The following is a 23,925-nucleotide window of genomic DNA, read 5'->3' as shown; positions in this document are numbered from 1 at the left end:
CAGTTCTTCCAATGAATATTCAGGGTTGAGTTCCTTTAGGACTGACTGATTTGATCTCCTTGCAGTCCAAGGGACTTTACATGACTACTGGAAAAATCATAGCTTTGACCATACTGACCTTCGTTGGTAAAGTGATCATTAAAGATGCACAAATGGAGATTCAGAGTTGAGTGACCTTTATGGCATGAGTTCAGTGGCATAAGTTCATAAGTCATATCCTGAGGTCTTTGTGAAGTTTTGAGAATACTGTTCTTTCCTCAAAATCCAACTTGGACCAGAGAACATCCATCCTCCTGCTAGTCCAGTGCCAGTGGCAGATGCTAATAGTTCACCTGCTCCCTGTAAGCTGCCACAGAAAAATCTGCCATTTTCTTGGAAAATATCAGGAAAGTCTTCTTTGAAAGCTTTCCTGTAAAGAAGGTACAAGCTTTAACTTCTGGTCTCAACCCACTGGTTAAACAGAAAAATTCATCTCCATACTGGTATACTATAAATTTGTACCACTGTCTGTGGTGTTGGGCTGCTTGAATTTACATCATAGTTTTACCCCTAACTAGATGCACACTAAAAAGTAATGTTCAAAATTCTCCAAGCAAGGCTTCAGCAATACCTGAACCGTGAACTTCCAGATGTTCAAGCTGGTTTTAGAAAAGGCAGAGGAACCAGAGATCAAATTGCCAACATCCGCTGGATCATCAAAAAAGCAAAGAGTTCCAGAAAAACATCTATTTCTGCTTTATTGACTATGCCAAAACCTTTGACTGTGTGGATCACAACAGACTGTGGAAAATTCTGAAAGAGATGGGATACCAGACCACCTGACCTGCCTCTTGAGAAACCTGTATGCAGGCCAGGAAGCAGCAGTTAGAACTGGACATGGAACAACAGACTGGTTCCAAATAGGAAAAGGAGTACATCAAGGCTGTATATTGTCACCCTGCTTATTTAACTTATATGCAGAGTACATCATGAGAAATGCTGGGTTGGAAGAAGCACAGGCTGGAATCAAGATTGCCAGGAGAAATATCAATAACCTCAGATATGCAGATGACACCACCCTTACGGCAGAAAGTAAAGAAGAACTAAAGAGCCTCTTGATGAAAGTGAAAGAGGAGAGTGAAAAAGTTGGCTTAAAGCTCAACATTCAGAAAACGAAGATCATGGCATCTGGTCCCATCACTTCATGGGAAATAGATGGCGGAAACAGTGGCTGACTTTATTTTTGGGGGCTCCAAAATCACTGCAGATGGTGATTGCAGCCATGAAATTAAAAGACGCTTACTCCTTGGAAGGAAAGTTATGATCAACCTAGATAGCATATTGAAAAGCAGAGACATTACTTTGCCAACAAAGGTCTGTCTAGTCAAGGCTATGGTTTTTCCTGTGGTCATGTATGGATATAAGAGTTGGACTGTGAAGAAAGCTGAGCACCAAAGAATTGATGTTTTTGAACTGTGGTGTTGGAGAAGACTCTTGAGAGTCCCTTGGACTGAAAAGAGATCCAACCAGTCCATCCTAAAGGAGATCAGTCCTGGGTGTTCACTGGAAGGACTGATACTGAAGCTGAAACTCCAATACTTTGGCCATACTGATGCAAAGATACTGATGCAAAGAGCTGACTCATTTGAAAAGACCCTGATGCTCGGAAAGATTGAGGGTAAGAGAAGGGGACGACAGAGGATGAGATGGTTGGATGGCATCACCGACTCAATGGACATGAGTTTGTGTAAACTCTGGGAGTTGGTGATAGACAGGGAGGCCTGGCGTGCTGCAGTTCATGGGGTCGCAAAGAGTAGGACACGACTGAGCAACTGAAGTAAGTAAGTGAGATGCACAACCTTGGACATGTTATTCATGTCTCTGAGACTAGTTTCTCATCTTTAAAATGGGGAATTTAGAAAATAACACCTACTCTATAAGCTTTTCACTATGATTAAATGAGGTACCATATGAACAGCACTTGGCACACTTAGAACTTAAAATATAATGAACACTCAGTACACATTCATTACTATTCAGCAATACATGATATTCCAGTCTGACAGAGGAAGCAACCCAGGTCCAGAACGATCAAGACACTTAGCATATAGAGATCAAACATCACTTTGTAACAGTAACCATGCTTTCATTATGGGGAAAAAACACTCAAAATAATGACTGAATTTTTCATTGAATTCAAGTGTCACATTCACTCCATTGATTCTAAATTATTTATTTGTAAATCAATGTACACTTTGAGTTTATAAACTGGAATGATGGGGCAGAACATTAGACTCATAGTTGAGATTCAACAATCTTAAACATAAGAAAATAAGGGAGTTTATAAACACACAGAAAAAAAGGCCTTTTTAAAACATACAAATATGTATTCTCACATATCCTCGTAACAATTAATATATAAATGAGATTAATTTGCCTCCTTCCAGAGTAGAAGAACTACAAGTTTAGTTTTCATAACTAAATAGACAGTATTTCCTTTTTTAGAAAGTACATGTCATCTCCTAAATGTAAGAATTTTCTATTTTTTACTTCCTCCTGCTCTTTTGTTTCTTTTAATAGTAGTTCTCAACATTAGTTGAGAATTTCAGGGTTTTTTTTTTTAAGCTCTACAGATAAGTAAACACAAAGCTCAAACTGAGAATCACTAGCTTACCAGATGTCTTTCAAACAAGTGATGAACATCTTTGCCTTGACTGCTATCTGTAAATTGTTCTTGTTATTTTTTTTACTACAAATCATCATTTGGCTTACTCTTGAAAGTCAATCTTGACTTTCAAAACAAGTTAGTTTTATTTCCCTTGATACTAAACACTTTTGTGAGAGTTCCATTCTCTTAATTTGCCTAATAAAGTTAGGTGAGAGTTCCATTCCATTAATTTTCCCAATAAAGTTAGGTGGGATAAGTTATGTAAAAAGACCACACAATAACCAGCATTCAATTATAGTACTAGAAAAAAAGAAGGACATACAGGGTATAGTTTAGAGCTCTGCAGTATTTTTTAAGAAGTTAGGTATGATGTTAGTATTTGAGTTAAAATTATAAATTAATGACAAAAGTACTATGATTTCTTGAAAACTGACACAAGAAATAAAACTGTATGATGTTAAAATATTTGATACAACCATAAAGTTATTCTGAAATTTTTTATATTCAATATATGAAACCTTCAGGTAAACATACTAGATTCAGACATCAATCCTAAAGTAAATCTGTCCTGAATATTCATTGGAAGGACTGATGTTGAAGCTGAAACTCCAAAACTTTGGCCACCTGATGCAAAGAACTGACTCATTTGAAAAGACCTGATGCTGGGAAAGATTGAAGGTGGGAGGAGAAGGGGACGACAGAGGATGAGATGGTTGGATGGCATCACCAACTCAATGGGCATGAGTTTGAGTAAACTCTGGGAGTTGGTGATGGACAGGAAGGCCTGGCATGCTGCAGTCCATGGGGTCGCAAAGAGTAGGACTGAGCAACTGAACTGAACTGATGGAATAATGAGGAGAAAGAACAAGACAAGCATGGGAAACTTGACCTGGTTAAACTGACAGTGAACAAAGTACAACACAACATATCCTTCAAAGGCAATAATTTTATTTCCTAGGTTATATAATAGTGCCCTTTTTTGTGTACCCTGTGAGAACAGTGGAATGAAAGAGTTTCAGGCACTCTGAGAGGAAGTGGAGGAGAAAGACACACTCAACAGTCAAGACTCCTCACTCCTCATTTACATGTTTTCTGTCCTTTCAATATCTTAGTTTACAAACTGTTTACATGACAAAAATATTGAACTACATTGCCAATCTTCCTACCCTACCATAACCTTTCTATAGAGTAGGACTCCTCTACTCGGAAAAACATAAGAGTATGGTTAGAAAATGGAATCCAACAAGGACCCTAAGGATTTGAAACTAAATCAGGTTCACAGATACAGGTAACAGAAGTTAAGATAATATTTTGATCTGTCTCCTTCAAGCAACTGAAGTTATTAAGGGGAATCTTACACAGAGTAGAAAACATTCAGCATTGAAACACTGGTTCATTCACCTATTTAAACAATTGGGGATTTTCACAATGAATCATGTGTTGAATGACTGGCAGCCTCAAAGAGGGATAAGATACAGTACCTGAAAGTTTTAATGAGGGTTGGTCCTTGGCCTTCTGTTCTTTTCTCTTTCTTTCACCTTTTAATTCATAAGGTGATGCTCACTAATTTGACGTCTCTTCAGATGATTTTTAAACTCCTCTGGTCCAACTTCTTTTCATCAACTTTACCCTCAAGCTAGCCATGATAACTACTTGTATCATTAACAACACAAACTCTAGGTGTGAGGTACCTAGATCCTGGTCCTAGATGTTCCACTCTATTTACTGTGGGATCTTAATAGAGCAAGGTACTTAACATCTCAAATCTCAATTTCCCCACCTATAAAATGGGAATAATAATATCGACCTCAAGAGTTACAAAAAGAATTCCATGAGATAAACACAATGGTAAAATCTTGGCTAATGGAAAGAACTCAGCAAACGTTAGCTATCTTTTCTATCAATATCCCTCATTCCTATTAATTTCAGCCTCATTCCTGAACATCAAAATTAGCTTTGTTACTTCCTACTATGTTTTTCTGTCTTCTATCCTTTACCATATCCTGGATATTCCTCTTTTGAAGCATTAAAAAAAAAACCCTAACTCTCCATTTTTTTTTTTCTCATTGATGCCTGTGTGCAATATTTATAGAGTATACAGAGGTCCAGCTATCATGTTTCTAAATTTTTTTTAATTATAAATCAACCTATCACCTGTTAAATAAATACGTTCTACACTCCCATCTTGAAAAACTATATCTTAGAAATGCCCTAGAAGAAGAGGTTTAAATTTAGATTTATCAGGTGCCTCTAGGTTCTGGACCAGAAAGTCTGAGCAAAAGGGAGAATCAAGGCCTAGACTTTGAACCCTGGCCTCTACTTCCAGCCACGACCCACCTCCTTTCCCCATCTCCACACCTCTGTGGGTTCTCTTCCCACCAGTTTCCCTTACAGCCATCTTTGAAAACTTACCCAACCATCAAGGACATTTCAAACACTTCCTTCTCCAAATTTCCCTTGAGCCAGGTATGATCTCATCCTCCTCTGAGTATCCAGATTATTTTGTCTCTATATATTCTAATGACACTAATGGCATTTTGTCTTGCACTTTTATCATTACCTATGTGTTTGTCTTCCTAGTTAAAGGCAGCTTCTAATCCATCAGTGATTCTCTGTGCTCAGTGTTAACAGCATGTAAAAACCTACTGATCAGCCTTTTAAGAAAAAAAAAACCCTCTGAGCTCCACCCTGAACAAAGCAGAATGTGGAATGAAGAAGCAGGCATGGTTATTTTTTAAAACTCTACTGCTAATATTGAGTTGATAAGAGCTATATAAAGTTATATATTCTTTGGGCTTCCCAGGTGGCACTAGTGATAAAGAACCTGCCTGACAATACAGGAGATGTAAGAGACACAGATTCAATCTCTGGGTCAGGAAGATCCCCCAAAGGAGGGAATGGCAACCCACTCCAGTATTCTGAAAAATCTCATGGACAGAGCAACCTGGCAGGCTACAGTCCATAGGGTCACAGAGTTGTACATGACTGAATGCGAACCCATATATTCTTTGCAGGGCAAGGTCTATAAACACATTCTTCTGAATTGAATTTAACCTAATCCATGTTTTTCCCACTGCAAAACACTTTCTGGTCCACAGGCTGCATGTAACTCTTAGACTTACTGAAAAAAATTACCAGTGCTGAAGAATGATGGTCACTTATGCTCTAGAATTATGCAAAAGGAGACATACACAGAATTAATATTATTCTGGATCAAGTTGTCTCCTTTACCTTTATCTCTGCATTTATTCTGTATGGTACATCTTATTGACAACATAATGCACTTCTTAAAGGCATGGTCAGCATGTTATTCCTAATATTTAGCATAATATGTGGCACACAATGGGCATGAAATAAAAATTTAATGAATGGGTGAATGAATAAGCCAAATGCATGGATAGAAATTACAAGCCAGCAGGAATTCAGAAACTATTTCAGTTGTTTGGTAGACTGAATAATGACTCCCTTAAAAGATATCCACCTCCTCATCCCTGGAACCTGTGACTATTACCTCAAATGGCAAAAAAAAAAAAAAATAGGAATCACCGATGTGATTATTTTAAGGTGAAGAGACTAATCATATGCATCCTTATAATAGGGAGGGAAAGGGAGATTTGATATACACAAAGGAAGAGACAGCAATGTGACCTCGGAGGCAGAGGATAGAATGATGCAACCACAAAGTAAGGAATGCTGGTGGCTGCCAGAAGCTGGAGGAGGCAAGGAACAGATTCTTCCCTAGAGCCTCCGGGGAGACGGCCCCTCTGCTTACACCCCGACTTCAGCTCAATGAACTGATTTTGGACTTTTGCCCCCAGAACTGTAAGTGAATAAATTTCGGTTGTTTTAAGCCATCAAGTTTGTGGTAATTATAGCAGCCACAGGAAACAAACACAAGACAGAAAACTTATATCCAGAGAGGTAAATGACTTTTTCCAAAGCCCCAAGTTAGGGCAGAACTGGGCTTTTGATAGAGATTTCCTGACTCCTTCAAGTACTCTTATTTTTTCCATTTTACTATGCTACCTGTTACATATTTAAAAGCCCACAGAGGCCTCTAACTCTTTGATTTAAATCTGAGTAACAATTAGAGCCTCATCTATGACCATAGAATGGAAACTGTAAAAATTATAAATCTCTCATGCCAATCTTATCAGCAGCTTATCTGGTTTAACAAAAAAAAAAAGTCATCTGACAAACTTGTTGCTAATATCAGGTCCAAAAAGATACTCAGGACAAATATTTCACTAAACCACATGTAATCAATACGTGCTCAATCACTAAGTCACATCTGACTCTTTTGCAACCTCATGGACTGTAGCCCACCAGGCTCCTTTGTCCATGGGATTCTGCAGGCAAGAATACTGGAGTGGGTTGCCATTTCCTTCTCCAATGTAATCAGTATACAACAATAATGGTGGGGGTGGGAGAGGCACTCACATTGGGAGTGGGATAGAGCAGGAAGCTCTATAATACACTAAGAAAGAGGAAAGATGTAATTCCATTTGCTCAGAAGTGAGCAATACTGGAAACTGTGTTAGAACCTGAAAATGGTAGTCTTTCTCATCAGTGTGGAAAGAAACTATACACACCAGAGTTTACAGAGACATTCACAAAAGGGTAGTTTACAAGTTCAAGTTGAGCAAAAATTACAAATTTATGTGTAATAATTCTAAAAAAACACTAGATCCTTTACTATGTTTTTTCACAATTATACCTTTTAGGTACCAATATAACAGTCATGACATATTTTCCAAGCAAGGAAACTGGGACAAAGAGAGATTTAATGAATAACAGAAAGATGACAGAGGTAACGCCTGTTTCCAGAGCTTATGTTTAAGTCTCTGGGCTTTTACTAGTATATTCAAATATGGATTTTGATCATTTCTCATTAATAGATAAGGTAACAAAGTATTCAAAGAGATATGGGTCTATTTAGATCTGATGAGCGTGAACTTTTTTTTCACAGGAGTTGTGGGGAGGGGTAGAGAATACTAAAGAATACAAAGAAGGCAGAAATATCAAACGTTCTTGCCTCAGACATTGGTTAAGAGCATATAACCACAACAGGATATAAACATTTCCTTAATGATCCTACAGTTATAACAAGCAAAATAAACAATCGCACCTTCACATGTCCCTAGTCCCTAAGGACCTCAGGTTTACCTCATAGTTTAAGAATTAGTCACTCATTTAGACTGGAGCAAATCTCTATGGATTCAGGCAGTTCGCTATCACCTAACGTGTTATAGCACTGTTGTTGGTGGATGTTACCCCACAGGAAGCTGGACCATTGCATCATTCAGGGTAAAGACATACTTGTTATGCATGTGACAAAGAAAAACCTACCCTAAGACGTCCCACAGAGAGCTGTGAAAGACATGCAGTGCTTGTCTGTTCCACATCTGTTCTTTTCATGATCTTGAGAAAATGAACATTCTTACAGATATGAAAGGAACCCTGTATGACTAGGTATGTGCCAAAGTAAGACATCACTCTGTCCAGCAAATATCATACTGCAACACTGTCAAGCCAAAAACATCTTTAATGGAGACACAGACAGTTTAAGATCCCAATTTAATCTTTATGAAGACATTACCTATTATATTAACATGCTTATAAGTTAACCATTTTAAATAAGAAGAACTGAAAACTTACAGATTGAAAAGTCTTAAGGTTTTAAACCAGTTGTTTATACATACTGTATATGAAGTGCTCAGACATCAAGGACATAAAAAGTTAAGTGTTAATAATACAGTAAGCAAAAATTACATGAGTTTTTAAAAGTTTAAAGGAAGATGATCCAATAAATTGTAAACTAACTTTAAAAAATCTCCTGCTTAATCACAACTCAAAATTCTTTTAACTTTTTGTTTTCTTAAAGAAAAAAGAAATTTTTCTGTTTTCTTAAAGAAAAAAGAAATTTTTCTATTTTCTTTTCTTAAATATACTATGCATTTTTTATAAGGAGGGAGGTAGCTTATAAGTAGGAGAAGGCAATGGCATCCCACTCCAGTACTTTTGCCTAGAAAATCCCATGGATGGAGGAGCCTGGTAGGCTGCAGTCCATGGGGTCGCTAAGAGTCGGACACGACAGAGCAACTTCCCTTTCACTTTCATGCATTGGAGAAGGAAATGGCAACCCACTCCAGTGTTCTTGCCTGGAGAGTCCCAGGGACGGGCGAGCCTGGTGGGCTGCCGTCTATGGGGTCACACAGAGTCGCACACGACTGAAGTGACTTAGCAGTAGCAATAGCTTATAAGTATTGCAACAGAGAGAGGTCGAAGGTACTAAAACAAAAAAAGGATGCATCTCTGCTTCTACCACTTTGCTAGCTAATGCCATCCCAAATTTAGAGACTTTTCTGCCTTTAGGGAACTCAGCGTGTGACTGCAAGTCTTGCAAACAATAAGCACCCTACCGCAAAGTTTATTTTTCAAGGGACAGACAAGCAACCCTAGAAAGAGAAAAAACATTTCAATGCATAGAACTAAATAGAGGAAAAGAACATCTCAAAATCATCATTCAGAAGTAAGGAGAACAGAAAGTCAACAAATGAGCACATAAGAAGAAATGAAGGGAAGGGATATGATTTTCCAGAGACTGAGCAGCTTGGTTTTGCTCAAATGTTTTCAACAGCTTCCCCACCCTCCAAGACAGTACCACCATCATCAGCCTCCTCTCAAAGCCTTTTATTCTTCACTTGTTTGGTTCCATTGATATGCTAGGCAGCATACTAGAAGATTTTTTCTCTTGGGCTGTAATTTGTGGACTCCTGGTTTGATTCTCGTTTGTCTGTCTAACTGTCTTCTTTCTTTCCTCTTTTATCAGTGAGCAAGAATCTGATTCCATTTAATTCTGTACAAGGAATTTTTATTAATGTAGTCAACTACTCTGAATACTTATCAAGGAGAATGAGAATAACTGATTTACAGGATCTCTAGTATTGATTCACTTATGTTTTTTGGTTGAACTTGTACAGCTTTAAATATTATCATTATTATTATAAAAATACTATATTTAACATCCTTATAACCAGTTTGGAGTAATTCGTTTGTAAAAGATCCTTAAGGAAGTACCTTCATCTTATAATAAATGATTTTGGATCTTGTTGAGACTTAATATGCTAGTGTCATATCAATTTTCACATCCTCAATAGGGCACTTGTATTTTCTGAGGCAGACAGTAGGACTTGGATGGCTGTATATTACTGTTTATGAGCCTTATCCTTTACTGCAAATCAAGTGTTTATTCCACTCCTGAACTTAATTAGCAGTAAGTAAGCAACTAGAAGTAACATAGCCAACTACTTTATTTTATATCAAAAGAAAAAAAAAATCAGAAAGATGCCCTTACCTCTTACAGAGCTATTACTAAGACAATGTCCAGCATTAAAAGATAAGTTCCATAATTGACAGAGGTAGCAGATGTCAGAGGAGCCCACGAAGGCTTCACAGAACCATCAAATTGGATTCATATCTTGAAAGATGAACAAAGACATTTCCCAAGATACAGAGAAGTGGAGAGTATTGGGGAAAAGCACTCTCAGCAATTAGAAAGGTGCATTTAAAGATCTAAAGGCAGAAAAGCAGGACCTGTGGAAGGCACACAGCTCCATGTGGTGATCAGAACAGACTTCAGGGCTTATTCAGGAGAAAGAGGAAGATAAATCTGGAAAGGGTACATACACAGGTATACATCAGGTAGGGGTGATGGACAGCCACTGATAATTCTTAAACAGGGCAGTGACTTGATTAGATTTAGGCTGAAGGAAGCATAATCTCATAGTAGAAAACAGACTTGCTACCAGGAAGTTCAGAGCCAACTCCATTCCTTTTCTGCAACTTTACAGAACCTGAGTATATGTAGTAAAGGTGTTTATCCAATTTTCCTTTCTTTATTTCTTTTCTTTTTCGTGTGTTTTATTTTTTAAACTTATTATTAGATCCCAAATCCTGTTTGGAGTTAGGCAGCATAAAAGAAAAAGAAAGGTAGGAAGGCAGATGGCTAAGCGGATTATCAATTCTTCCAACAGAAGGGAAAATGAACTCTTCTTTGACATGTTTTATTGAAATTCAGAAATTCAATAACACTCATTATCTAACACAAGTTATGGTATATATTCTTTTTCCCCTATCTATAATTGGCTTCCTGACTTTTCCTACTAATTGCTAGGTCCTTTAACTGAAATACAATTACCTTTAAAGTTTGTTTACCTATATACTGTTTCACTTTAAACATAAAGCCAAAATAAGATACGTTCACTCAATTCTCCATTAAAAAATTAAGCACAACCTACCAACAGTATTCTTCACAGAGCTAGAACAAATAATTTCACAATTTGTATGGAAATACAAAAAACCTCGAATAGCCAAAGCGATCTTGAGAAAGAAGAATGGAACTGGAGGAATCAACCTACCTGACTTCAGGCTCTACTACAAAGCCACAGTTATCAAGACAGTATGGTACTGGCACAAAGACAGAAATATACATCAATGGAACAAAATAGAAAGCCCAGAGATAAATCCACGCACATATGGACACCTTATCTTTGACAAAGGAGGCAAAAATATACAATGGATTAAAGACAATCTCTTTAACAAGTGGTGCTGGGAAAACTGGTCAACCACGTGTAAAAGAATGAAACGAGAACACTTTCTAACACCATACACAAAAATAAACTCAAAATGGATTAAAGATCTAAACATAAGACCAGAAACTATAAAACTCCTAGAGGAGAACATAGGCAAAACACTCTCTGACATACATCACAGCAGGATCCTCTATGACCCACCTCCCAGAATATTGGAAATAAAAGCAAAAATAAACAAACGGGACCTAATTAACCTTAAAAGCTTCTGCACATCAAAGGAAACTATTAGCAAGGTGAAAAGACAGCCTTCAGAATGGGAAAAAATAATAGCAAATGAAGCAACTGACAAACAACTAATCTCAAAAATATACAAGCAACTCCTACAGCTCAACTCCAGAAAAATAAATGACCCAATCAAAAAATGGGCCAAAGAACTAAACAGACATTTCTCCAAAGAAGACATACAGATGGCTAACAAACACATGAAAAGATGCTCAACATCACTCATTATCAGAGAAATACAAATCAAGACCACTATGAGGTACCATTTCACACCAGTCAGAATGGCTGTGATCCAAAAGTCTACAAATAATAAATGTTGGAGAGGGTGTGGAGGAAAGGGAACCCTCTTACACTGTTGGTGGGAATGCAAACTAGTACAGCCACTATGGAGAACAGTGTGGAGATTCCTTAAAAAAATGGAAATAGAACTGCCTTATGATCCAGCAATCCCACTGCTGGGCATACACACCGAGGAAACCAGAAGGGAAAGAGACACGTGTACCCCAATGTTCATCGCAGCACTGTTTATAATAGCCAGGACATGGAAGCAACCTAGATGTCCATCAGCAGATGAATGGATAAGAAAGCTGTGGTACATATACACAATGGAGTATTACTCAGCCATTAAAAAGAATACATTTGAATCAGTTCTAATGAGGTGGATGAAACTGGAGCCTATTATACAGAGTGAAGTAAGCCAGAAGGAAAAACACCAATACAGTATACTAACGCATATATATGGAATTTAGAAAGATGGTATCAATAACCCTGTGTACGAGACAGCAAAAGAGACACTGATGTATGGAACAGTCTTATGGACTCTGTGGGAGAGGGAGAGGGTGGGAAGATTTGGGAGAATGGCATTGAAACATGTAAAATATCATGTATGAAACGAGATGCCAGTCCAGGTTCAATGCATGATACTGGATGCTTGGGGCTAGTGCACTGGGACGACCCAGAGGGATGGTATGGGGAGGGAGGAGGGAGGAGGGTTCAGGATGGGGAGCACATGTATACCTGTTATGGATTCATTTTGATATTTGGCAAAACTAATACAATTATGTAAAGTTTAAAAACAAAATAAAATTTAAAAAAAAAGATATGTGCACAAAAAAAAAAATTAAGCACAATATTACAGGCACAAAGATAGATATATATATATATATATATATATATATATATGTAATTAAAAACCATGAAAACAATGCAAAAACAATTGTCACAGCATATACTCTTATTTTCTTAAAGCAGTTTTTAAAATATCTCTAACTATAATGCTTATTTAATACAACATATAATGAGGGAAGACAACACTTTAAGAAGAATTATTTCACAGTCACTGGATTAATAATTTATTATGACAGTATGCGCTAAATGATAGTAACATTTCCAAAATGTCCACGTCCTTGAACACACTGGGCAAACATCTGGGGTCCCAGTGACAAACCAAACAAGTACTACAATGACGTGCAATATTTTTCCTATCAGATAGAGACTTTTAAAAGAGAGGTTCAAGGTAAAATTTTGACTTTGCCTATTTGCAAAGCAGTCTTAGATCTCCAGAAAGCACTCAAAATCTCAAGATCAGAAATATATTAAAGTCATGACAAATCAGTTTATCTACATTTTCTAAGACTTCCTTAAAAATCACTGCAGAAGGTGACTGCAGCCATGAAATTAAAAGACGCTTACTCCTTGGAAGGAAGGTTATGATCAACCTAGATAGCATACTAAAAAGCAGAGACATTACTTTGCCAACAAAGGTCCGTCTAGTCAAGGCTATGGTTTTTCCTGTGGTCATGTATGGATGTGAGAGTTGGACTGTGAAGAAAGCTGAGTGCCAAAGAATTGATGCTTTTGAACTGCAGTGTTGGAGAAGACTCTTGAGAGTCCCTGGGACTACAAGGAGATCCAACCAGTCCATTCTAAAGGAGATCAGTCCTGGGTGTTCTTTGGAAGGAATGATGCTAAAGCTGAAACTCCAGTACTTTGGCCACCTCATGCGAAGAGTTGACTCATTGGAAAAGACCCTGATGCTGGGAAGGATTGGGGACAGGAAGAGAAGGGGATGACAGAGGATGAGATGGCTGGATGGCATCATTGACTCAATGGACATGAGTTTGAGTGAACTCCGGGAGTTGGTGATGGACAGGGAGGCCTGGCATGCTGCAATTCATGAGGTCGCAAAGAGTCAGACAGGACTGAGTGACTGAACTGAAGGAAACCTTTCTTTAGAATCACGCCAAATAGTGAAACAGTGTAGCTGTTAGAACATTCAAGTTCTTGTTGTTAGAGGGTACTCACCAGAAAATGGGCATAATATGTATAATGTTAAATACTATGTTTCCTTAACTAGTTTATGGGATTCCCGGGTGGCTCAGTGGTAGAGAATCCACCTGCCAATGAAGGAGACATTGGATTCGATCCATGGGTCAGGAAAATTCCCTGGAGAAGGAAATGGCAACCCACTTCAGTATTCTTGCCTGGGAAATTCCATGGACAGAGGAACCTGGCTGCCTACAATCCATGGGTTGCAAAAGAGTTGGACACAACTTATTGACTAAAAAACAGCAACAACTCGTGTATAAAAATCATGTCAGTAACAGCTGAAGACCGCAAAAGAATCATGCCAGTTTATCTGAAATTACAGTGAGAAAGAAGTAATATTCACAATTCTTAATGTTTACTTATTGAGTCACACTTTTAAACACCTTCATAGTTTAAATATGATGATGAAAATCTAAGCCAAATAAGCCATGGTTAATAAATACTTGTTTTACATTGATCTTTTCATGAATGCAGTTACAAAACAACGCTGAACTTTTTGAAGATACATATGCAAAATTGGGTACATCTGCAAAATACACAAGGACAGCCTTTTGTTTATAGGATTATGTGGACATTTATAGAGTATTTTTTTCCTCTGGGTACTTTGGAGCTGGCTCCTCAGAATACCAAAGAATGTGTGTGTACATGTGTGCCCATGTGTGATTGTTTTGCAACACTACAATGATTTTTAGGGATTAGAATTATGTAGGGCTACATATGCTCCAATAAATAACACTCAAAATGTTTTACCTTCTGTGATTTTCTATTTATTTCTTAATTTTTAACTGTCATCTTTTGAGAATGGCAAAATTATTACGGCAAATTCTAACTCCAGAGGAAATTCCCCAGCTCGGCCAGTTGCCAGTGGAGCTATAATATCAGTAATGAAGAGAAAGTTTTCTTAGAAGTTAAAAGTCTGGAAGAAAAGGTTAATTATGTAGAGCTGCCTGACAAGCAACCATCTATCATAAAAGGAAAGAGCTTTATATAATAAAGTGTCTGAAAGTTATCATGAAAAAAAATAGACTTCAAACCATTTCACAGAGTATCTCAGAGTTTTCTACTTCCTCTTAATCAAAACAGATTTTAAAGAAAAACTCATTAATAATTTAGTCATGAGTCTTTCATTTTGGACATTAAAGTATCTGAAGAAACAGAAACCAACACACAGAACATGCATTGATAAAATACATTGATTGTAATTTGTAAAGATAAGCATGACAAAATTAAACCCGTAGTAAATGCCTCACCTATTAGAAACTCAGAATTTTCTTGTTCTATATAGCAAGATGGTTAGATAGCATCACCAACTCAATGGACATGAATCTGAGCAAATCCCAGGGATAGTGAAGGACAGGGGAATCTGGTGTGCTGCACTCCATGGGGTCAGAAAGAGTCGGACACGACTTAGCAACTGAACAACACATAGCAAGATAAAAAGAACGAAGAAAATCCCATACTGAGAAGTTTAGATTTAGCAATAGTACAAGAATGAATCACTTAACTGTGAAGTTGCAGTGATTAAAAAAAATAAAACAATATTTAATAAAATTTAACATGAATTATTTCTCTCTTATACTATACTCTGTGATCAAATTCTCTTACAACAAACTTCAAGGGAAAATTTTATTTCATTATCTTAGAATATTTTTTTGAACACTACTTGAAATAGATAATTAGCTGGGAGCCTGAAATTATTTTAGTTAAATCAAGATTACTGTAATAAGATTTAGCCTGTATTTCATTAAAAAGCCAACTGATCAGATGCATCTGGGGAAGCCATAACCTTGATTTGTCTACAACTCTATTTCATTTGCCATTCATTTTTTATGGTAACTCATTGTGAACAAATTGAAGAAAAACGTACCCACTTGGACATTATGATATTTGTTTGTAGCTTTGTCCTGGTTTTAGTTTCCTACTTAATGACTAAATGGCACCACAGTGGGTAATGCACTGGAGTAAAAGTGGTGAATCATTAAAGACTTCGTAAATTTTAAAAACAGGGGCAGGCCTTCTGGGCCCCATATGCTTCTAGAAAACCCAATGTTGTGCTGTATTAATTGAACCGTGAAGCTTTTATTAGTGCTCTTTAAAAATGCTTGCAGTGAAGCTTTTATTAATGCTTGCCCTCAAATTGTTTATACTACTTAGCATTTCCATAAGATTTTTTTATTTCAAAGAACTTTTTGATCATTAATTATATCTACTCTACATTTCTATAAGAGAACTCAGCTGTTTAGCAAAATAGAGGCATGAAAGTAAAACTCAACTAATTTTTGCCTAAGGTTTGCCACAGAAAAAAAGAAAAGGAATATTAATAGAATATAAGATCTTTCCACAAACCTTTAGTTTGTATAAATAGCCAGGTCTCTCTCAATAAGGTGGATAGTTGTTATAAGTGTTCCCACAATGGTGGAGAAAACAGAAATGAGCCACCTATATGCAATTGGCTTTGAAAACTAAAATTACAGGACTTAGGAATACAGTTACTATAGTAACTCTGCCAACCAGACTCACCGAGGAGCCCATGAAGCCACAACATTATGAAATCCCAGGGGGCATGATGCCTATTGTGTTCTATGTCTGGAAAATTTCTTTGGGTGGATTTTCATCAAAATTACATTATATACATTCAACTCATCAAAATTAAAAGTCACACTGGAATCACTCCAGAGCTCATACAGCCTAATTTATTTACTCTTAAAAATGTTCAGACTCAAATCATGTTTTCTATCACCTTGGGATCATTCTAAAAATTTGATCTGGGTTAAATAATTAGAAATTTGTTCTGAGGAAGAAAAAAATGTATTCTACCTATAAGAATCTCTTTGGTTCATCTCCACGTAAAAACAGAATGTCTTACTAGCAGAGAAAACATTAAGATTAAGATCTAGAATTTCAGAATTTCATTACAAATTATTACTTCCTCTAGTTTTCAACAGTACTAGGTTTTTATGTATCAGAAAGCAAAATAAGTGAGCTATAGCTTAGCATGTCTTTTTTTTTTTTTTTTTAACAGTGCTGGGGGGAGTGGTCAGAGAACCTGTATTTTTGACAAGAACATCAGATGATATTTATTACCTGACATGTTTGGAAAACTCTAGGTTAGATGAGCCCTAAAGTCTTCCCTTCTGAATTTTGGCAATCCTGATAAAAATAAATTACCAGAAATGTCATACAGACTGCTATACAGAAGAAATTAACTTCTGTTCCTATAATTATTAAAATACTTAACACACTGAATGGACCAAAACTATTTACACTTCTGTCTCTCTTACTAAAGGGTCTGTCCATAAGGGTAGAAACCATGATTTTAGTACTGTTTGTGTCCCCACTGAATAGCACACTGCTTAGTACAAAATACATGTATGAGAGGGTGAGTGAAAGTCACTCAGTCGTGTCCGACTCTTTGCGATGCCAGGGACTATACAGTCCATGGAATTCTCTAGGCCAGAATACTGAAGTGGGTAGCCCTCCCCTTTTCCAGGGGATCTTCCCAACCCAGGGATCAAACCCAGGTCTCCCGCATTGCAGGTGGATTCTTTACAATCTGAGCCACAAGGGAAGCCCAAGAATACTGGAGTGGGTAGCCTATTCCCTCTCCAGCAGATCTTCCCAACCCAGGAATCAAAGTGGGGTCTCCTTCATTGCAGGCGATTCTTTACCAACTGAGCTATCAGGGAAGCCCAAATACATGCATAGTACGTTTTGAATGAATGACTGTCTTAATTGCATCAGCTAGCTGCCAGTCTCATGCAGGTAGTCTTTTCTCCATTCAGACTCCTCAGATTCCAAAAGCAATGCCCAGTGCTCTAACGTAGAACATTATTGGGGAAGCAAGATTAAAATAAAAATCAGTGTATTCCATATTCAGAAATCAGTATTTATTGTTTGACTGAGTATATGATTGAGACAGTAATATTTAGTACTTGATAGTACTCTTGCCTGGAAAATCCCATGGACGGGAGAGCCTGGTGGGCTGTTGTCTATGGGGTTGCACAGAGTCAGACACGAATGAGCACCTTCACTTTCACTTTTCACTTTCCTGCATTGGAGAAGGAAATGGCAACCCACTCCAGTGTTCTTGCCTGGAGAATCCCAGGGACGGGGGAGCCTGGTGGGCTGCCGTCTATGGGGTCGCACAGAGTCAGTCATGACTGAAGCAACTTAGCAGCAGCAGCAGCAGCAGAGAACTTCTCTGAGAATTTTGTCAATACCTGAGGAAAATAAGACTTACACCATCCCAGAACGAATTTTCAAGACAAACAGAAATACTTTATCTGAAATACAATAAAGAATTTCTGGAACAACTGGAGTGAGACTATTTTTCTGGTGTACAATAACTCCTTAGAGCCCTTTACAGAACAAAAGCAAAATAAATGGATGGTGATTGCATAAGACCAATTTAATTCTTTTTAGACAGGTTTTTTTTTTTAAGGAGATGTGAGAAAAACACTTTTTCTAAGTCAAACAATTAGGTTACTTCTCACCAGTAGAATATATATGGCACCGTGAGATATAGGCTAATAGTAGCTGAAGAATGTTTTAATGTTTGTAGCTAGAACATTTTCCTTTATATAAATGCAAAGTGCATTTCAGGTCTCTCTGATCGCAGTTTGTATTTGGAATAAACAGAAAAGATTCCCACCGCCTGATCCATTTGCTATGACTTTCTTCAATTTAGAGTTCATTCATAAGAACTTTCCAAACATAACTGATTAAGACCTCTGTATAATGCTGCTCTCAGCAGACCAGATGTATTGATAAGAAAGAAAGTCCATAAGAAAAATTTTAATGACTCTAAAGTCAAATGAGCTTCACTTGGTGACTGTCTCATTTATCATCCACTCTTCTTCTAACTGAACAATTATCATGACTGGCAATAACTTCCTCAGCGAAATAGCAGCCTCAAAGGACATTTTCATATTACAAAATCAATACTCTTGGGGGAAGGGTATGCTGATTTCAGTTGTCAAATATTACCAATAGTAAGCTATGTTAGGTATCTGTAGGATTAATCCAAGTATTTGGTATTATTTTACTTTGTCTTTTTGAAAAGGAGTCCAGTATATTTGATCATCTTATTATATATTACATTTACATATAGGAACTCTGAGTCTTTATATAATGCTACAAATTGAGCATAAGAAGCTGAATTTGCATGCTACTCACTCCTTCTCTATACACACCTTAAAACATGGATTCACATCCCCTTCTTACACAAACAACAGTCTATGCTGCACAGACAGTAAGATTTCTATTTAACCCTAAACTCCTTTAATAATATGTATTTTTTCTCTTTCAAAAGTTAGGTGCATGCATTCATCTGTTTTCCTTTTCTCTTTTACCTCACAAAGTTTAGTAAATGTTACTTCTGACCATCTGTTCCTTACATGTACACTTCGTTTCTATAGCTTTTTTGCCCAATATACTTTACCTCTTAAGCAGTTACCTCAACAACAAAAATGTCACTCCCACATTCTGTTCCACACATCAGATGAGAAAATTAAGAGTGGAATAACCCTTACACTGATCTCTCAATAAAAACTCATTACTTTTAGAATGAAATTAGATGTAATACAGACATACCTGAGAAATGACCTAAGACGTCCATAGATCACATTAAAGCATCACCATAGAACTTCTCACCTGTTTGTCTTCCTGCCATTTGTTCCACTTTTTTTTAACCAGGTGAAATTTTTAAACATTTATTACATTGTATCAATTCTCCTTTTCAAATAAGGTGATCAAAATATTTCTGTATTCATTCATTGCCAAGTATATACCTTTAAACAGGCCTTGACTGGCTAAACTGGGAATCTAACGGCTTACAATAGTGTTCTAACAGGATTGTGTGTTTCACATTAAAAATAAGAGGGTCCAGTTTTAAATTCTGCCATTTGCAAAACATGAATGGACATTAAGAGAATTATGCTGAGTGAAATAAGTTAGAGAAACAAATACTGTATAATATCACTTACATGTGGGATCTAAAAAGTACAACAAACTAGTGAATGTAACCAGAAAGAAACAGACTTACAGAGAAAAAACTAGTGATTACCATGAGGGAGAGGAAAGGGGAGAGAGGCAATATACAGATACAACTCGTCATATATAAAATAAGCTACAAGAATATATTAAACAACATGGGGAATGTAGCCAATATTTTACAACTATAAATGGAAAGTAATCTTTAAAAATTGTGAACCACTATATTGCACACCTATAGCTTACATAATATTGCACATCAACTATACTTCAATAAAAAAAGAGAAAATAAGTGAATCCAATAACTATTTAAAAGTTAAATTTTATAAGTTGATTTTAATTATAATTTGGATCCAAAAATTTCCCATATAGTTTCTTCCTTCATTAGCCTTAATGAGATCTGCATTTTGTGTCCATTTCAAGATTACAAATTCAGGTAGAAATAACAAAACTACTTTCTCATGGTTCTATCTGGCCTGTCATTCTCTGTGAAGTAAAAGTGGGAGGTAAACAAACAATGTGGAGAAGATACAGGGAAGATGAGTAGAGAATAAAGAGACATAGGCAATTTTATAAAAATATATAAAAAGTATAGTTTCTGGTCTTAAGAATTAAGGGCACTCCCTGTATAAATTCTAAACAGTAACTTGAAGAAATGGAGTAAGTTTTCTGCCACATCTGTACCTAGCCAATTTGTTCCTACTTCTTTCAGTATGTTTTTTAATGATTCCAGCACATTCTACCACAAGAAAAAAAAGTTTGACTATGGCATTTCTAAATTAAATGTTTCTTTTAAATTATGCTAATTTTGGAACATTAAATTTATATATAAATAAATATATATACTCCCATTGACAGAGAAAATATACGTACAGTAAGTCCCCTACATACGAACCTTAAAGATGTGATATGTGTGCCGGTCCCTGTATGCCTAAGGTACTGTCCTGTAAGATTAAAAATGTTGTACTTTTCATGCATCTTATTTGTGTGAAAGTATTATAAACTTATTACAGTACAGTACCATACAACTGATTGTGTTAGTTGGGTACCTAGGCTAACTTTGTTGGACTTACTAACAAACTGAACAAAGGCACTCTTGGAATGGAACTCGTTCATATGTAGGGGACTTACTGTGATACATATTTTAAAGGTAATACACACATATATAAGATGCAAATATCGTTTTAAGTTCAACTCAATAGAAAGGACTGTAATTCTATACTTAATTGTGATAAGTAATGCAGGTCACACAGAGGGCTGCCTGAGAGGGTAGGGGTGTGGGGCCAAGAGTGCGTGGGGAGCAGGCAGAGGTGGAGGAAGGAACAGGCATAGCAGGCTAGACCGGTGCTTCGAAAAGTGTAGTCCCAGGCAGCAGCAGCATCACCTAGAGAAACCTGTAAATACTGCAATTCCTGGGACACACCTAAGACCTGAATCAAAAAAAAAAAAAAAATGGGGAAATGGCTTCATTTTAATAAGCCCTCCCACTGATGCTAAAGTTTGAGAACCCCTGAGCTACAGGGACTCAGATATAAGAAGCCTAGGTAACTTCATCTCTTATTCAGATAATAATGCCAATTATAAATCATGACTGTGACTAAAGATTCTGGAATATCTTTACTACATCATTTAGAATGAACAAATATAGTGAGCTCTCCAATAATTTCTAGATCCAAATTCAACACAGAAACTGGCAACTTGCTGGGGATGTGGGGAAGCCTGATGAGACACTGAAATTCCAGAGCAGCTGATCTGGGTGTGGCCAGCCCTCCACAGACTGAAAATCTTGGCAAAAGATTTCCCTTTATAAACTGAGTAAAATATTATACTATCTTCAACCTCAGGAGTTGGATAACTGAAGGATACCAATATGTTGAAATATTTTTAAAGAATACACAGAAATAAATACTCCTATAATGATCCAAACAGAAAATTCTTTTTAAATTTGTCTATGTTTAACATGTGATATCTGAAGCTATTCCATCACTCTGAAGATCTGGATCGTGTTTGTTTCAAAAGTGACACCCTGTTCCTGGAGAAATGGGTGTTGGCTGTGCTGATCACAACACTACATGAGCCACACATTAACTGGCTCAGAGGAAGCAGGTGTTGAGATTATAATTAAATATGTATATAGGAAACAGGAGTGGCAGCAAAGAAGGGTGGGGAAGAAAAATATCCTTCCTGTGTGTCACAGAGATGGAAGAGGAGTAAATTCACAAGCTTACGTGCAAAGCCCACGACACCATTTAAAAAGCATTCAGACAGGTATTTGGTCAGAAGACTATGGATGTAGACTTAGATGCCTACGTCATATTTAATAAATGTTTATAACTTCATACAATTCACTCCAAATGTTACATTTGCAGCAGAAGATTAAAGTCTACTGCTCAGATAACAAAGCAAATGAAATTAATTGCCTGGACTGCAAGCTGGTTATGTAATAGAGGATGGGCTATAGAACACAGTTCAAAATTCATTATATTGACCAAACTTCATCAGGAAAAAAAAGTCATTTCACAATTTAAATTGTTTAACTTGAAGCAAGACAAAACATCTTTCATACTAAATTTGTTTAAAGTTTAAAAAGCAACCAGACTGACCGGACCGCACTGGTGAACTCATCATGGGAATAAGAAGAAGGATTGATGGGCCGAGATGCAGACTCACAGCCTTCACTTAGCTGGCAATGCTGGTCCACGAGAAGCTGGTCTAGGCGGAACCTAGAATGTAAGAAAAATGCCTGTGTATTATACACATTACGTCAAGCCAACAGGAAAAGAAACATAAGAGGACCAGCCTTGAGTTTCAGTTCAGCCACAGCTCGACGGAGTCTCTGAGGTTCACACATCAACCTCCCAGGTTTCTTAAGTCTTCATTTATAAAAGAGCAAATTTACCAAACCAAAAAATATTCAAACTCTAAAATAAAATAATAGATGTGGAAGGAATACGTGAAAAGCACTTCATGTTATTGTTGTTTAGTCGCTAAGTCAAGTCCGACTCTTGCGACCCCATGAACTATATAGTCCACCAGGCTTCTCTGTCCATGGGATTCCCCAAGTAAGAATACTAGAGTGGATTGTCACTCCTTTCTCCAAGGGATATTCCCAACCCAGGATTGAACCTGAGTCTCCTGCGTTGGCAGGCGGATTATTTACCACTGAGTCACCTGGGAAGCCTGAAAAGCACTCCATGTAATTATAATTAGTTTCTTATTTACAATTATAACTAATTTGTTGTTACCATTATTACAGGAATTTTTAAATGTTGATTAAATTTTAATTTTAATTATAATCAGTATCTCATTATACAGTATTCTTAATTATTACTGTTACAGATTTCCTTCTAAAGGTAAGGACTTCCTGCCAAAAACACTGTAATAGACTAAAAAGAAGTGTAACAAATACACTGTAAACTACAAGGGTGACAGAAAATTCTCATTACCATTTCCATTTCTTCTTGAAGCCTTTTGCAATCTTGTTCCAGCCAAAAGTAATAATAATCATAGTCTTTCCAGGAGTGGCACTTACAGGATGGACTTCTTGAGAGGAATTTAAGGGACTTTCTGTTTTTAATTTGAATATACTCTCACTTCTAGACATTGCAGCAAAGAGCAATAGGAAGGACATTTTCCCAACAGCTTACTGGAATTTCAAAGTTTAAAAAATCAAGAGGAAAAAGAAGCTCTTAAAGTTGTACTTAATGAGTTTCTTACTAAAATAGTATATCCCAATTGCACTATTTTTATAGACAGTATGCTGTAACTCTGAAAACCGTACATCTTTTTATCTTGAAAATCCAACATATTTATTGTGACTCGTTTTCCAATCAGTATTGTGAAAGTGTTATTACTATTTTTGTCCAAATGTATAAAGCAGATATAAATACATATTTCCCTTGAAGAATCATATAACATCACTAAGAATACCTATAATACTTCAAATGGTCTCAAAATAGAAGTATGATAGTTATTAAAAATAGGTAGTGTAATCAATTCTAACAGGCTAATTCTTACCACATCATTCATGCTGGATATACATTATGATTTAGAAACAATAAAATGCATATTTTCATAAATCTC

The 23,925-nt window shown here is 36.7% G+C and overlaps 1 protein-coding gene across 8 annotated transcripts in view; it reads right to left on the bottom strand.

The window, feature by feature from the left end:
* Positions 1-23,925, bottom strand: part of HDAC9 (histone deacetylase 9) — a 992,890-nt gene that overhangs the window by 945,318 nt on the left and 23,647 nt on the right. For all 8 annotated transcript variants that reach the window (XR_009735813.1, XM_061413649.1, XM_061413654.1 and 5 more), the window contains exon 2: positions 22,446-22,565. Coding sequence is in view for 7 of the 8 variants with exons in the window: in XM_061413649.1 (XP_061269633.1) it covers positions 22,446-22,470 (25 nt within the window). In the remaining variant the exon portion in view is untranslated. The remainder of the gene's footprint in view (positions 1-22,445; positions 22,566-23,925) is intronic.

Source organism: Bos javanicus, chromosome 4, assembly GCF_032452875.1.
Source record: "Bos javanicus breed banteng chromosome 4, ARS-OSU_banteng_1.0, whole genome shotgun sequence".
In the NCBI taxonomy this organism is placed as follows: domain Eukaryota; kingdom Metazoa; phylum Chordata; class Mammalia; order Artiodactyla; family Bovidae; genus Bos; species Bos javanicus.
The sequence above is the reverse complement of the archived record's forward strand: the minus strand, read 5'-3'. Positions and strand labels throughout refer to the sequence as shown.